Genomic DNA, 16,454 nt, shown 5'->3' with positions numbered 1-16,454 from the left:
CCAATACATATATATATTTATATATGCTGCCTCCTATTCTTGTAAGCTTTTTTTTCAAAGGCTTCTTCTAGCCTTGTTCAGTGATTCTGCCTTCAGCTGCCACAAGGAGAAAGACTCCCAGTCTCGAGCAAAGCTAAATATTGATTTGAGTCAATCTGGGTGCACTTGGAGACATCGCTAGTGTTCATGAATGCAGCATAATCGCTGATTGGAGTGGGGAAATTTCATCATAAAGGCCCCAAAAGGGAGGTTTATTATTGCTTTCTTCCAAATGCCTGAATTTTATTAGCTTCAGTCATTCTTGGCAGGGCAGCGGAATGGGATTTTATAGTTAGCAAAGGAAAAGTAAACACAGTAATCATTTCACAGCCCTGTGCCTGCCAAACCAAGATGGAAATTCCAGCCTTGGTGGGAAGCTGCTGCTTTGCTAACAGATAATAACAAATTCACTGTGGGCTTATTCGTGCTATGGGAGCTGAGACGTTCAGGTTTTTCTGTAATGCCCTGGTCTGGGGAAGCAGAGGTGCTTCATGGTTTTTGCAGGAACAGGCTGGGCAGAGGTTTGTGGTTTGAGCAACTCCCACAGCCATTCACAGTTAGAAATGGTGTTCCTGCTCTGAGCCTTCGGGAGCTGCTCTGTCCCGTGCTCTTGGTTGGTATTTGGTTTTTTCATGGTCAGTCTTGCTCTGATCACAGAGCTGGGTGATGCTGAAGGTGTAACACGTATGAGACACCCTGATGGTCCCTGCACCCTGTGACCATCTCTATCTGCTGCATGTGGGGGGAGGGCTATTATGGCAAAAAAATTCTCCATGTAAACCCAAAACTCTCATGAAAGGTTTATTTTACGTGCTTTCCTGGGCTTGTTGAGGTGGAGGGCTTGGCTGCCAGCTGGGGTCTGGACCAGCACCCGCCTGTGTTTCCTGGTGCTGGGGGATGCTGTTTGCTCGCACCTTCCTGCCCCTCCAGCTGGGGATGGCGCTGGGCATGGCCGGCACTGCCCCCCGCCTGCTGCCGCAGGATGCATTTTTCCTGATGGAAAACCAGGCGGAGCAGAGAAGGAAATGGCTCCTCAAACAAGCGGCGAATGTCGAGGCAGCCCCTTCCACGTGTCTGCACAATTATTAGAACAATAAAGCATTGAGCGCAGCCGGCGGCCGGCTCTGATGGATGGTGCAGCTGACGGCTGCTGTGCACCACCCGTGCTCCTGTCAGCACGGATCCTGCCGGGCTGCTGGCCGTGCTGTGCCGCCTCTGCCGAGGCACCGCCATGGGAGCCGCTGCCAGCAGCTGAGGCTGTGGCCCACATCCCCACCCGTGCGTGTCCCCAGGTGCCACCGGGGCACCGCTGCCCGTGGGGTGTTTGGGACAGTCAGTGGATGCGCTGTGTGCGGCCTTGGGGGATGTCAAGGTGCTGCTGGATTCCTCAGGAGGTGTTGTCCCCGCTGTGTCCCTCATGGTTTTTACAGCCGAGAGGTATTTGATGTCCCGCTTTACGTACCTGAGAGCACAGCCAGGAGGAGCCTGTACACTGGGTGACCCTGAAGGCATTGGAGTGAGGAGGTGGTGACACGGAGCTGGCAAGCAGAGCTCAGTGGGTTCCTGTAGGAGCAGTAATCTCAGTTTTGTGAGCTGACACAGTTGGAACAGGAGTCGCTGGGGTTGAACAGGGGTGTGGTGCTGGGACTCATCATCCTGTGCTGGATGTGTTGTGAGTGCCAGGGGAGTTGTTGGTAACCTTGGCTTGGTGCAATGGCTCTTGCATGCAAGAGAAGGTCTGGGTTGTCCCACAACACACGTCAGCCACTGCTCAAACCATTTTAGATCTTGCTTGCATTTCCTTTCTCCATCAGTCAATCTCCGCCTCAGTGGGCAGCTCAATTTCCAGGATTTGGGGAAAATAATTTTGGATGATGGCTGGGAGGGAGGGAGGGAGTGTGAACTGCCTTTAAGTGTATCTCACTTGCAGCATTAGTGGTTAAATAGAGCTGTCTTCAATCATTCCCTTCCCTCCCCTCTAAATTTGATTCCCCTTCAAGCCAACTTCCCAATATTGATGTTGTATGCCATCCTGATTAACTCCCAGACAAATCCCTGCTTCACAGGGCTGCTGAGTGCTGCCCTGTGTGTATCCCGCTGGGATGTGTGTGGCTGAGGAGTCCCTGCTCCTCCTCGGCCTCCTGCCTCCTCCCTGGCAATAGGAGGAAATTTAAATGTTTCTGAAGAGCAACATTTCCATTTCAAAAGCTGTTCGTTCAAGTGCGTCTGGAGTGGGATTTCTCTCCCCCACTCCTCTCTGAATGGGAGCTTTAGAAGTCTCATTTCCTCTGCTTGATAACACCAGGCTGAGAAGGGCTTTTGTCTTTTCATTTCCCCTCAATTTTTTATTTTTAAATCAGTGAGGTTTGGAGAAGCTGCCGTGGTGGATTTTCCCTCCCCCGTGTTTGTCCATGTGCTGGAGGATGCACCTGGCATCACCCAGTGAATGAGCTGGAGCTTCCTGGGGCACAGCCGGAGCCGAGCAAGCCCCACCTGGGAGCACCCTGTCTGGAAGCAGAGGAGGAGGTTTGCTGCCCTGTCCGTGCTGTGGAGCTCTGTGCTGCCCTTCTTGGGGCTCTCACGTCCCAGCACCCCAGGACAGTGTTGGGTGTGCTGGTGCTGAGCCTGGCTCAGGATCCGGCCCCGTGTTTCCAACACATGACGCTGCAATGGCTCCAGTCCCGCTGACTGGTTGCCCGCCTGCTTTTTTGGCTCATGTAGCTCTTCCAGTTGGCGTGAAATTATATATTTTTGACGGGATGCTCAGTGGAGAGCAGATGTAAGCGGATGTTGTGCCCGGCTCCCACTTGTGCAGGACTGATGGGTGTGGATGTAGGCACTGTCCCACCAGGGCAGTGGCATTTGTGCTGTTCACTGGAGTATTGCACTGGTGTAAAAAGGGACTTCTTTCTGCAGAAGCCTCTTTTACAAAAGTCGAGCTTGCTTTTCACGTGGCATCTAGGGCTGGAGGGCTTTCTACCTGCTTGAGGGACAGCTGTGATTTGGCAGGGGCTATTCCAGCATCCTCTGTCAGAGGGAACTTGCCTTCTGGGATTAACATGGACCTTGATGCTTCGTCCCTGCCTGGTTGACGTGCTGGAAAAACTCAGAACTTGCTTTACTGCATGTGGTAATTAAAAGAGGATGGGTGGTATAGCCAAAAAAAAAAAAAAAAAAAAAAAAAGAGGCTAAAGCTTTCAAAGGCATGCAGAGAGTGTTCCGTTCCCCTGAGGTTTGTTGCGTTAGGTGACAAGGTGTTTCCTAGGCTGCTGCAGGAGGTTTGGGGATTGTACCTGTACTCCCCAGGCAGGGACCCTCCCTGCCTCCCTAAAGAAACTCCCTGAGCAGCAGGCACATGCAGAAATGCAAAAACAGGCCCTGGTGATTATTTAGAGGTTCCTGTGAAAGCTGCCCGAAGTCAGCGAGCCCCAGGGAATGCGAGGGAGGTTTGAGCCCCAGCGAGGAGGAGCCAGGCTCTGCCATGAGCTCCCCATTACCTTAAAATGTGGTTCTGCAGCCGGGGGTGACCCTGCTGCCTGGCTGAGTGCCAAACTGGGCAATTAAAAATCTCCCTCCCTGCTTTGGCATTTCATGTACTCGGAGGCGTTTTTCACAGTTTGGTCCTTTTTAAGAAACTTCAAACATGTGCTTGCGTGTGCAGTGTCAGCACTGGTGGCTGCTGGGTGAACAAATTACTGAAAGAGCATTAAAGTTGCAGATGGAGGAGTGGAAGAGCTTGCTGCTCTGTGGGCTTCTCTGACAACCTTACCTTGTCCTCCCCTTGTTTGCTGGAAGCAGCAGGACCCTGTCTTGCTGTGCCTGCCCCTCTGTTCAGTGCCTGGCACAGGCTCTGTCCTGTGCTGAGCAGGTCACTGGCTGCATTGCTCCATCCTTATCATCTGGTGGGTGGTCTCAGGCTTTACCTGCCCAGACCATGCATTTATTCACAGCTCTTTTAGGGCACTTGCCTGGAATGCTCCACACACGCCAGTATGGTCCTTCCAGCTCAGCCCTTTCCTTCCCTTTGCAGAACTGCAGGCAGAGTGCAATACCTCTCCTGGAGCTTCCCAGAACCAGGACCCCATTCCACTTGCCTGCTCAGTTCCAAGTCATTCCCTTAGGGCAAGCATCAAGATGAGATTTTTATTAATTTTTTTTTCTTTGACTTGGACACTTTTTCAGTGTTAACAAAAGGCAAATCGCTGGCAGAGAGTCTTACCAGATGTATCAACTGTACTGAAGATGCTCAAAGAAAAAGTTCCCAGAATCTTTCTGAATGTTGCAGAAAGGCATATTTTCTTGTAAACTTGTTCTTGGAAGTGACAGAGTTGTTTTGGATGAAATTCACTGTTTAGGAAAAAAAAAAAAAGAAAAAGAAAAAAGACTAGAAATGCCTGAAGCCGATATTCAGCATGGAAAACTTCAGTCCAGACAGTCACTGTTTGAACAAACTTAAGGTCAGCTGAAAATCCAGGGATGCAGAATAGGCAGTGTTGGGGAATTCTTAATGAGAGGTGGAGCAATTAGCTCCTCGTTGTAATGAGGAGATGGGTAGGTGAGGATTCATCACTCCTCCAAGTCAGTGGGGAGCGTTGGCATTCAGTGCAATTATTATCCACTAATGGGGAAACGCAGGAAGGGAATGGAAGGCACAGCATCCATTTGTCGGGGTAATGCCTTCGGCGGCTGTGGGAGTTTGCCTGAGTAAGGTTTTCCGGATTTGACCCGTTATTTTGGGCTGCCTCTGAGTCCATAAGCCGTGTTCGTGGTGCTTCTGTGGAATTCTGCAGTCCTGAGATCCAGAAGCAGCGTCTGTTCACTGTAACACCCTGGAGAGGCTCTTTTGAGCACAAGCAAGTTTTGCAAGACCAGATACAAGGCTTTGGTTACTGCATTTAACTGAGGCTCTGGCTGGCGAGGTTTTACCACCCTCGTAAATCTGCCGGGGATGGGGGGAGTGTGGGGAGAGAGGGGTCAGCATTTGGTACTGGTTTTGCAATTAAATTGCTTCAAGCTGTTGAAACACTGGGGAAGTTTTTTGACCTACTTTCGTGCAAGCTTAGAAATTGTTGGGATGTTTTCTGCTCTGTCTGCGTGGAATTCAGCTGGATTACGGAGGAAAGGAATTTCGTGGGCCTTCTCGTAAAGTCAGATTTATTTTAAAAAAAGAAATTAAGTTTAAGAAAACCTGGCTTTGTCTTCAGACAGCTCCTTGGTCTCCAGCTTCATGAATTCCCATGAGAGCACGTACTGGGCTGCGTCCAGTGAAAGCGATCCCTGTTCTGCACATGCCATGGAGCGTGGGGACGGAGGAAGGAGGTGGGTGATGCCTTGGTCCCACACCTGGCATCCCAAGGGAGCACTGGCTGGCCTTGCAGGGGAACACCCATGTGCTCCTGGCTGCTGAACAGCACCACGGGTGCTCCCTGGAGCGCACACGCGTCTCCCTCGTGCTTCGGCAGCCCATCGAGAGCCCAGCAGTATTTAAGAATTAAACCCTCGTTTGACAGGCCAGGCTGCAGAAAGAGCCGTTAGCACAGCAGATGGCCATGAACAAAAGAATTGCAGTAACTCGATGTACTTTTCACTGCTCGGGCTCCCTGACTTTTTGTACTCGTGCATCTCCCTGGGGAAACGAGACATTAGTTTTCAGCTCCATAACGTTTTCCCTCTGTCAGTGGTGTCATGCTGGGGCTTAAGATAGTTCAGAATGTGTTGGACAGTTTTCCAATTAAAAAAATAAATTCCTTTAGTCTGCATTTGGCTCACTTAGGAGTTTTATATGCATGTTTTTACCTGGAAACCTGACGGATGGAGGAGTGGGGTGTTGGTTTTCCTGCTCTGTTCCCGTCCCGGGGAGTGTGGGAAGCCCTGGGGGCTCAGTGTCTGCTCAGAGTGTGATGCTGCTCATCCCTGGGCTCCTGGACAGGCAGGACGAGCTGCTGGCTCTGCCCTGTGGTGCACAGCCCCACCTGCATGGGGGTGTGGGAGGGGTGGTGGCTGGGGGAGTGCTGGAATGTTCACTGGCTCAGTGCTGCTGCGAGAGGCTTGGGTGGTGGAGGCATCCCCACAAGGAGATCCTCTGATCTCACAAGTTCATATGAGGTTTTTTGGGAATTAATTTGAGCACAAATTGAGTGGCCCCAGCCTATCCTGCCTGCTTTGGCAATCTTCTCCAGCCCATGAGGACACGAGATGTGTGAGTGGGCAGGAGTTGAAGATAACACCTCTTAATCCCTCCTGGTGCTCCAGCAGGAAATGCTGCTGCTGGCTGATAATTAGAAAGTGAACAGACTGAGGAAGAGATGATGTTGGCATCCCTAAATCTCTCTCCTGGACTTGGGGGAACATCACTAATGATCTGGATTAGAAAGACAGAGAGAGACCCAGGCTTACCGAAGATGATATGTAGGGCAAACACTGTGTGCTGTGCTGGAGATCCCGAGGGTTGTCCCAGGCAAGTGGCTCTCTTCACTTGGGACACACTGATGGGGTGTGGAGATTTGGAAGCTCCACTGTGGAATTCTGAAGAGGCAGCTGATGCAGTCAAGGGATCAGCAAGGTTAAAATGCGCTTTGCAGCGAGAGTTAGGTGCAGATGGAGCAGAGCTACCGATCTGCTGCCTCTTGAGGGTGGGAAGCAGCCGAGAAAAATGACCCTTCAGGGAGGCTGGGCTGCATCCAGCTGTAGGTGCTGAGCTGAGGCGTGGCACAGACGCCCTCTTCTATCCCTCCAACGCACATGACTTCCCTGTGAGTATCACAAGCTGGGTCAGTAATGCAGATAAGCAGGTGGAGATGGGCTGGTGCAGGTTCCAGTGTGTCCTGGCACCACGGTTGGTGTTCCCAGTGTAATTTTTTCTTGTGGACCAGATGTCGGTGTGTCTGAAGGCAGGGACATCAGATTTACCTGGAGACTTACTTGCTCTTCAAGGCATCAACAGGCAGCTGGCTTATCCTTTTCCTACCTCTCTTTCTCACATGTTTTTAAAGTCACTGCCTAATAGCAAATAGCAGGCTTGCTCCATTATCTGTGTTGGGGATTTTTATTCCTAAGTGTGTAGAGGAAACCCACCCCAAAGCCTGGCCTTGCTCTTTGACAACCTCCTCAGTGATAATTGTTTTCTTCAGTGCCAGCACCTCCTCTTGCTGCGGGGAGGTTTGTGCAGCCTCTGCCCCCCACACACCCACCCTTGTTATCATATAAATCACAAAACAAGGCCAGGGATAAACAGGACCTGCAGTAGCTGTTAGCCATGTGTAAAAACAAATCACATGGAAACAGCATAATTACTGAGAAAAAAATCAACTTGAGTAATGCAGTAATTGTTTTCTTCCCTCCAGCAGATTTATTCCACCTCTCGCAGCTCTTGCTGCTTTGGAAGTCTGTGACTTCATGTTGATGAGAAGAATTTCACATTTCACACTGCACTTTTTCAGGATGTGACACTGTCTAAAGCAGGGGAATATATGTTGAGGGTTTCTTGAGAGCTGTAGGAAGCAGAGCACTAGTTGAAATATCTCTGACCATTGGGGTCTTCCCCACGCTCTGGGTGGATTCTGGTCTTTGCAAACCACTTTCCAACCCACTTTTGTGATTTAGAAGGGCTTCTTTATACCTTGCATAAATCCATGAGCTCTGCTTTTTGGATGTCACCACTGCACAGACAAGATTATTTTTTTTTTGCCTTTAGTTTTGGTTTTTCCTTCTTTTTGCTGCTTGTCATTTTGTTGATTTAGAGAGGTGCTTGTGACACGACAGTGCCCAGTATGTGAGGTCCAAGGACATTGCCTCTCTCTATTGCTGTAATCATCTCCTAATACCAGATGATGGTGATGTTTGTGCTGTGACTTGCAGCTATTTCCCTTACTCAGCTTTGCTGCCCTTTTGCTTCAGATTCCGCAAGGTGAAAAGATAAAAATGTATCAGGAACCAGGTTTCCAAGGGGTTTTGTGCCAAGCAGAAGTTTAAAGATGCCCTGTCTTGCATATTGGCAGATGTGAGAAAGTGTCATTTGTTTCATGTGCACAGAGAGGAGCCTTTCTCTCCTGCATTTTTGGCAGGTAACTTCCTTTCCTTCAGAAAAACCTACCCACCTACAAGCCACTGCCACTTCCCTTTCCTGTACCTTAATCTGAACGAGATTTTATGAACACCTAATTTATCTTTTGGCTTCTTGTGGTTGTCCTGCTCCTCGTGACTTGAAAAAAAAAAACCAAAACCACAAAAAAACCCCAGTTGTGGAGAACACAAAGCCTTCCCACTGCAGCAGACTGACCATTTTTGATGCCTAATGCTGGGAAAATAAAACAAGATGGGATCTTCTCTTGAGGATTCTCCAGAAAGCTTTCATGTTCTTCTGGTTTCTCTTCTGAATGGATGCTGGATACAACCAGCTTAGCCTTTCTGGTGCCTTTGTGTTCCTGGGGCTGGATGGGCCCGAGGCAGGACAGTGAGAGCGGGGTTTTGGGGTGCTCCTTTGCTTTCTGTCCCTTGATGGCAGCAGTGGGAAGGGCACTGGTGCCTCCAGGCTGCACCCAGTGGGGACAGGTGCCGAGCAGTGCCAGGGCAGTATCTGCACACTCACCACGTTCAGCATGAGCTGCAGCACGGCTGGTGAGTAACCCAGAGCCATCATCCACGTGCCTGGTTAGATGGGGGAGCACAGAGGGGTTCCCAAGCCACCATCCAGCTCCATCATGGCAGGAGGACCAGCCTGGGCTGAGGGTCAGCCCTGGCCTTTCACCCGTGGCTGTGTCAGCACAGAGGGGAGGGTGCTCAGCACCAGCTGGTGCAGAACAGTGTTGTCTTTGTACAGGGCTGCTGTAATGAAGGTAGCAAAGTTGTGTGAACTTCTTCCCTTGTTTGCCTCCCCCCATCCCTCCCGTTCCCTCCCCTCCACAGCAGCTGCAGTGTGCTGGCTGCCCAGCCTGGCAGCGGTTTAGGGTTACAAACGGAGCCACCGCTCCCCTTCTCCCCCTCCAGGAAGAGAAATCCATCCACTCACTAGGCAAATGAATAGATAAACTTTTAATTAAGGCGTTGGGTGGCTGCCAGAGAGGAGTGTCCTGGGTCAGGGTAGCTGGTGGTGTGCCGTGATCCCCGTCTGTGTGGCCGGTGGCTGTTAAACAGCTGCTTCATCCCAGGTGCGCTCATCCGTGGTGGGCAGGCTCATCCAGGCACGCAGCTTGTGTTGGCAGAAAATGGGCTCCTTTTCTTGGAGCTGGAGAGGGGAAGGGTGGTGTGCAGGAGAGGCAGCGTGGCTGCAGGATGCTCCTGGGATGCCAGCTAGTTGGGCTCAGCAAAGTTGTTGCACTGCTGGCGGCAAAGCTGAGCGTTTCCATGTGTTTTCCCTCTGCCCTTAGCCCTGGGCCATTAGAGCTGCTCCCTGTCACAGCCACGGAGGTTTTGGTGATTTCTCCAGTCTCTGACTTGAAGGGTTTTGTTGAGCTGAGAGCCTCTTCACCGAGAGTTTGAAAAACATCAGTTCAGTCTATTTTTATCTTGACTCACCTATTCCATTTCTCTCCATATATGGATGGATGCATTCAACATCCAACACTCGAGTATCCCCAGAGTTTCGGAAGAGATGGAGGAAGACCTCCACGAAGGAGCTGGGAGCCCTCTTTCCTCCCAGGGGCTGCCCTCATAGCCCCTTCTCCTTCCGCATGGTTAATGCTGCTTGTCTCTGTGCCTGTGTCTGAGGAGGACGTGACTGTGGTGTCTCATTTTTGCAGAGAAGATGTAGCCTTGAGCCCTCTGAAGGGACAGTGGTGCTGGGAGCTGCTGAATATGGATGGGTTTATTGATCCTGTAAGAACATGAGCAGCACTCAAGGTGGTGGGAGCCTCTGAGGCTTTGTCAGGAGGAAGAGCTGCTGTCATGTCCCTGGGAGAATAACCTGGTTCTCTCTGGAGATGCTGGAGGTTGTGGAGCGCTGTGGTGATGTGATCTGACAGCTGGTACTCCCTAGTCTAGCAGGTTTTTTTGAGGGTTTTGTGTATTTCAGAAGGCTGGGAATGGGCCAGGGAGCTGTGGGAGGATGAGAGAAGGATCCAGAGTCTCCTGGGAGAGAGATGATCTGGCTGTTTTACGCTTCCCAGGATCGTGGCCTGCCTGGCAAACTGGAGCCCGTGTCGCCCGTGAGCCCTGCTCACCCTGACGCCGAGCTGGACCTGCTGCCCGCCCGGCTCTCCAAGGAGGAGCTCATTCAGAACATGGACCGCGTGGACCGCGAGATCACCATGGTGGAGCAGCAGATCTCCAAGCTGAAGAAGAAGCAGGTGAGAGGCTGTGGTCTGGAGGGGGACATGTGTCCTTGCTTCTGCATGGTGCCACAGGCCCTGTCCTTGCCTCTGCATGGCCACAGAGGGGGGGAAGTAGCAGTGCCAGTGCCCCAGGATCATCTGTGTCCCTGCTCCCTGTCGTGACATGGGCGGTGTCTGCTCTGCCGGCAGTCTGGAGCTGGTAGTTGCAAGATGAGGGAGGGAGCTTTGGAAACCCAGCTTGTAGGCTCTTTGCATGTCAGAGAACCCAAAAGGGAGAAAAATGTGTCCTCGGTGACTTGGCAGTGGATATGTACGGGTAAGCAGCAGAGCTGGAAGCACAGCCTGGGTCATCCGAGTCATCTGTACAGCCCAGCGTAGCACAAGGTCTTTTCTTTTTCCCTTCCAGCAATTGTCTCTCCCCAGTGCTCTTGCTGCCGGTATTCAGTACTGGCCTGTTTAAAACATTGCTGCAACGACCAAATGGCCCTTCCAGTGCATCCAGTTCCCTTTCTCTGGGGCTTTCCTGCTCTGCAGCCATGAGCAGCATCTGGTCTGGCTCCAGTCAGGGCTGTGCTTGAGCAGGGATTTGAATGTGATCTTCCTGGTTGCAGCTTTACCCTGCACAGGAGCGCTCCCCAGTAGAAGGATGGCCCACTCAGTGTTGGCCTGTACATAATTACCATAAACCCGTTAAGAGATTAATATGACAAAACCTTCAGGGATGTCTGTGAAAAAGCCACAGACTTAAGGGCTTTCACTTCTTAAAGCAAACCACTTCTCTGCCTTTTTCTTTCTGGTTGTTTTATTTCCTTTGCTTGGGGTGAGTTTCTGAACTCCCTGATGGCTGCTAATCCCAAACTGCCCAAGAGGAGTGACCTTTCCCAAGGGGTTGCAGCTGCAGTAGGAATTTGGGAATGGAGCGAAACCTCTACTTGGGCAGTTTGTTGAAGCTCCTCGAGAATGAGCATGCACTTGATCTTCCCCATCTATATTTTCCCTTACCAAACACTGACAACTCCAGCAATCCACTGCCTGACTTTTCAGGGACGCTGAGGAGCTGCTGCTGATGCTGACAGGAGCAGCATACGCTCCTTGCTGTTCAAACCAAACTGTCCTTCCGTAAGGAAATGGGGTTTCTATTGTTGGCTGTTCAGTTGCTTTATTTCTTCCCTGTGAACAAATTTTATGATTCTTCCTGCCCACAAAAATGCTCTGTTAAATGGGGAAGAAGGTAAAAGTGGCTGTTGGCAGTAAAGTGTCCCCTCCCTTCCTTTTATTTAATTTTTTTTTTCTTTTTTGGCACATGGTGGCAAAGTCATGGTAGCAAAACTGACCCCCCCAGTATGGCCTCCTTCCCCTCTGGCTGGAGCCGTCCCCCTCCCGGTCCTCCAGCAGAGCTAGCACATCTGGGAAGAAGTGTTTTTGGAGCAGGGGGTCCTGTCTGAGATGCTCCAGGAACGTTTTGTGCATCTGTGCATCCGAGCTGTCAGTGCAGGAGGACGAGTGAGGGAAAGCAATGAGCCTGGAACAGATACTGCTCCTGCAGGAATGTCAGTGGAGCAGGGGAGAAATTGTATGCAGCCAGAACATCCTAATGCTTTTCCCCTCTGTCTTTGGGAGGCCTTCTCAGGGTAATTAAATACATTTGTATGGAAAGGCTGTGCAAAAAAAAAAAAATCCCAACCAACCAACCACAATCCACCATCTCTCTCTTTCTGATTGTTCCAAAAATGGCAGGGAAGGCTCTGCCTGGACTTTGCAAGAAGCAAACGTCTTCAGCAAGCTGAGAAACCTTCCCCAAACCCTGCACACCCCTGGCAGGAGGCCACCTCCGTCAGCCATCCCCCGCTCATTCATGCGCCATATGCGCTTAAATCTCTCGCTGAGTCCTCTCTCCCGCTCTTCCTGACAGGGAAGGATAATCCTTATGCATTTATTCCTGGCAGCGGTACCGGGGATCTGAAGGAGAAATAAACTGCTGGGCTGTTCTCCGCAGTGGCGCCGGAGCCTCCCTGGGCGCTGAGCTCAGCGGAGGGCTCTCCGGGAGTACAACACTCCCACCTGGTGATGGAGGTGGAGCCGGCCGGGTGGAAGAGCTCCAGGGTTTCCCCTTCCATCAGGCTGAGTTTCCTGTGTTCTCCCCTTGTCTCTTTGAAAGTGGTTTTCAGAGATGCCCGGTGGCTGGAAGGCTCTGCTCTCCCTGGGCAGGTGGAGCATCCCAGTACCCAGGTGATGGCAGCTGGGTGCGTGTGTAACATCCTTGGCTTCATCAGGCAGGTGTCTCCAGCATGGGATGGGGCCTTCCTGAAATATCACCCACCTTCCCACCAATGCTGCAGGCTGCAGTGGTCCCTCTGTAGCACATGGTCCAGCCAAAGGGTCTCTTTCCTGGAGGGGGCACCTCTTCCACTTGGAAATGGGTTGGCCTGTGGGTGCTGTAGGAGCCCAGGCTATGGCTAATGATGGCATCTTGAGTCCCTTCAACACTGCTGCCCTGTCTTGCATTTGGGGAGAGTAGGGAGGTCTTGGGCAGCCACTGCTGGGAGGAGGGAGGGAGTGTGGAGCCGTCAAGACTCATCTCTCATCCCGCTCTCTCCCTGTAAAGGTCACAGTCCCAGCCTGGCTTTCATGGCAGACCTTTAAGAAATCCATTTTGTCCCTGTCTGGGAACCCTGACCTATTTTGCTTTGCCATTTCCCACGGCTCCCAGGAGTAGCTGTCGTGGGCTGCAGTCAGGTGTGCTGCCTCCAGCCCCTCCTCACATCCTTATCCCAGCATCTGGCCCTTTAATACCCATACAGTGCTACGCCACAACAAGCAGAGTTTAATTCTCTACTGTATTTCAGCTATAATTAGATTTGTATTTTTTCTTCTAATGAGATGTTTTTAAAGAGCCTCCACTTAGTGGCAAACTTTCGTTTCCTGATAGGCCATCAAACCCTCTTGTCTGAAATCCCTTGCTACACACCCCACCACTTGGCAGAATTTTTGTGGGTTTCCAGAACAATGCAGCCAAGTTTTGGATACACAGACTTTTTTTAAAACACAAATATTTTCCCCAAGAGAAGTAGAAGATGTGTCTGATCCTTTCTGCTGGCTCGTTCTTTGGAGTTCTTGGAGTTTATCCCATGGGAGTGAGGATGTGTGATAGGGTGCCTTAGGAGGACACCAGGGAAGAGCTGGCAGCTGGAATTGCTGCTTCTGTGCCAGGGCTGATGCCAAACATGGCTTTGCAGCCCATGGTTTGAGCTCTTCTCCTCTGTCCTGTGGTTTGGGCCACCTGAGAACAGCACAGGGCTCGTGGCTGTTCCCGTGGTTGGAGCCTTCGGTGTGCCACCATGGTGTGGCTGTGTGCAGGCAGGAAGGGATGGATCCCTGCAGTGCTGGGGAAGGTTCATCCCCTTCCAGGGTGCAGATGGTTCAAGATGGGCGTTTCCTGGCTGTTCTCACTCGTGGCTGGAGTACCTCTAAGGCTATTGGCCATGCCAATTTATGGGACACGGACTCTCCTGCCTCTGCCAGAGCCTGCTCCCCACCCACCCTGGCCATCAACAGCAGCTTTTCTGGCTGTATCTTGGTGTTCCCTATATTGCTGCTTTTCCCTCTGGGGGGAAGGGTATCCACCTGTGGGGAGGTGGAGTCCACAGCATGGGATGCTTCATCCACTGAAACAAAATTTTAGGAGCGTGAGTTTTCCTGGCCAAGCCATTAGACCTGTCTGGGTGCTTAAGTGCTTTCTTGGGCTGCATCCTCCTGCCCTGGTGTGCTAAAGGTGTCATCAGCAGGAGCAGAGATGACGGGGAGGAGGAACAGGTGCCCACCTTCTTCTCAGGCCAGCAGCTGTCACTGCCTGTGGGAAGTCAGTGGTGTGCTCGCCTCTGGTGCAAGCCAAGTCCCAGGTGCATTTTCTTCCTAGTACAAGACTCCCTCGATTTTCCTCATGCTTCAACAGGGGATGCTTTAGCTGCAGGAAAAAACTACAAAGATTTGGAGATTCAGGACCAAGCAGGGAAAAAATCCTCAGCATTTTTCGACAGCCGCTCCCTCTCCCGTGCCTGTGCTGCCCCGCAGCTGCCGCGCACGGCTGCGCTCTCCCTCCTCGCAGGCTGGCCCCAGGAGGAGCCTGGAGGAATCTGTGATTTCCTCTTTCAGCTGAGCAGTTCCTCAAACTTACAGGAAGGGCTGGGATGTCTCCTCCTACCTCACAGTGTTGGGAGAGTCGGAGGTGCAGGTGGAATGCCAGGTTTACCTGCTGACCACGGTGATATTCCAAAGTGCAGGGGTGGCTGGTGCACGAGTCATTTAATCGAGAACAGTCATCCCAAGGCATGTCCTCTAACCACTCCACTGAAAGGTGAAGCTGAGGGTGGAGAGCAGCCTTGCTCATCACCCCTGGCTCCTGCACCTCTCCCTGCACGCAGCAGCAGCTCCACAGGCAGGTAGCAGCAGGGAGCTGGGCTGGATTTAAGTGTTCCCAGTAAAATCGTTATTTCTAGCCTCAGGCCCGTTCCAGGAGGCTCCTTTGAGGCAGGTCCTCATCCTCCATGCCTAAAACACACCGACCCACGAGCACAGGGCCGGTGCCTGGGGCAGGCCAGCGCTGCGCTTGCGTGGCAGGGCTGCTGTGAGCTCTCCTCCCTCTCCCCGTCCCTCCCCAGCCCCAGCCTGCCCGTGTCTCGCAGGAAGTCTCCTACCATGGCGGTTTCTGCCTCGGTCACGGCACCACAGAGAGTCTCGTGTGGACAGGGACGGCTGCGTTTCTTGCTGTGACTCACCCTCCTCCTCCCCCCTCTCCTTCCACAGCAACAGTTGGAGGAAGAAGCAGCCAAACCACCAGAGCCTGAGAAACCCATCTCTCCCCCTCCTATCGAGTCCAAACATCGCAGCTTGGTGCAGATCATCTACGACGAGAACAGGGTGAGTCTGGAAATGATGGAAGCACAAATGTGCGATCGTGCCGTGTCACCCTGGCCAGGGATGGGGAGGTTGGTAAGCACCAGGTGGGAGATTTTCCTGGGTGTTACCTCTGGGGTGGAGGCTGTGGGAGTGGGATAGATGGAGCCCTGTCAGGATGGTGACTGCAGAGGGCTGAGCCATGAGTACCTTGCGCTGCCTGGCGGATGAGCACTAATGTCTTCTGAAGAACCTGCCTGGGGGGTTTCCTGTGATCAGCCTTAGAGATGAAGTGTTCAAGAGATGATTCAGACTCCTCTCTGTTAAACAGTTTGCTTTATCTTCTTCCCCGGGAGTGAACCTGTTCGAAAGCTGCCTCAAAGCTTGGGCTTTGGTGTGGTGGGTGGGCTGCATGGATGGAGGGTGACATCTGTGGTGCTCTAATACTGGCAGGCCAGCTACGAGCTCTCCTGGCTGCTCCTGAGCCCCCCAGGCTGGAGCAGAAAGGATGTGGACACAGCCATGGCTGGATTTGTGGACATTTGATGCTGTAAATAGCATTAGCAAAGGTCAGGCTGGCATCCCTGGCTCTGGATCTCTGCCTTTACCGCTCATTTATCACTCGTTGCCTGTAATAGCAGCCTGAGGAGAGATGAATTTTGCTGTGTGCATCGGAGCGATGCTCAGAAATTGGGCCCTTTGGTAGATAATCAAGCATATTCATTTTCATTTAGGTGTTGGATAAAAAGGATGATTTTGCATAAAAGGAAAACTACCAGTCGCTAATTATTTTGAATTGCGAGGCCTGCGATTTCACTTGGAGCTGCAGAAATCCAGGTGCCTGACTCCTAAAAAGAAAAAAAATCGCCTACCCTGCGCTCCCAGGCAGTGCAATTTTCCTGGTTTTCCTTTTTCCATCTGCTTCTCTCCCTGAGCAGTAGGAAACCCAGCGCTGGCACGGTCTGTTGTGTGAGTGGGTGAAGGCTGAGGTCGAAGTGTTTGAAGCATTAGCAAGTATCAGCTGGTGATGGCTTTACAGCACTGGGCTTTGGGGGCAGGCACCAAGCGTTCCTCACAGCCATTCTCATCACCAAGTGCCCTCTCTGGGGGTCTTGGGATAGATGGCTTGTCCTCCTGTGCAAGCAAGGAGGCTCAAAAAAAATGAGCTCTCAAAGGTTTTTATTTCTGTTCCCTTGAGCCCCATCCTCCTTGGACACTCTTGTGTAGCTGAACCACATTACAAGGGGAGGAAAT

At 51.8% G+C, this 16,454-nt stretch overlaps 1 protein-coding gene across 11 annotated transcripts in view; it reads left to right on the top strand.

Annotated features, from left to right (window-relative positions):
• The window catches only part of NCOR2 (nuclear receptor corepressor 2), a 230,434-nt gene that overhangs the window by 103,721 nt on the left and 110,259 nt on the right, over window positions 1-16,454 (top strand). For all 11 annotated transcript variants that reach the window (XM_048323240.1, XM_048323239.1, XM_048323236.1 and 8 more), the window contains 2 exons: window positions 10,143-10,322; window positions 15,111-15,224. In XM_048323240.1, coding sequence (XP_048179197.1) covers window positions 10,143-10,322; window positions 15,111-15,224 — 294 coding nt within the window. The remainder of the gene's footprint in view (window positions 1-10,142; window positions 10,323-15,110; window positions 15,225-16,454) is intronic.

Source organism: Corvus hawaiiensis, chromosome 18 (assembly GCF_020740725.1).
Source record: "Corvus hawaiiensis isolate bCorHaw1 chromosome 18, bCorHaw1.pri.cur, whole genome shotgun sequence".
Taxonomy (NCBI): Eukaryota; Metazoa; Chordata; class Aves; order Passeriformes; family Corvidae; genus Corvus; species Corvus hawaiiensis.
The sequence above is the reverse complement of the archived record's forward strand: the minus strand, read 5'-3'. Positions and strand labels throughout refer to the sequence as shown.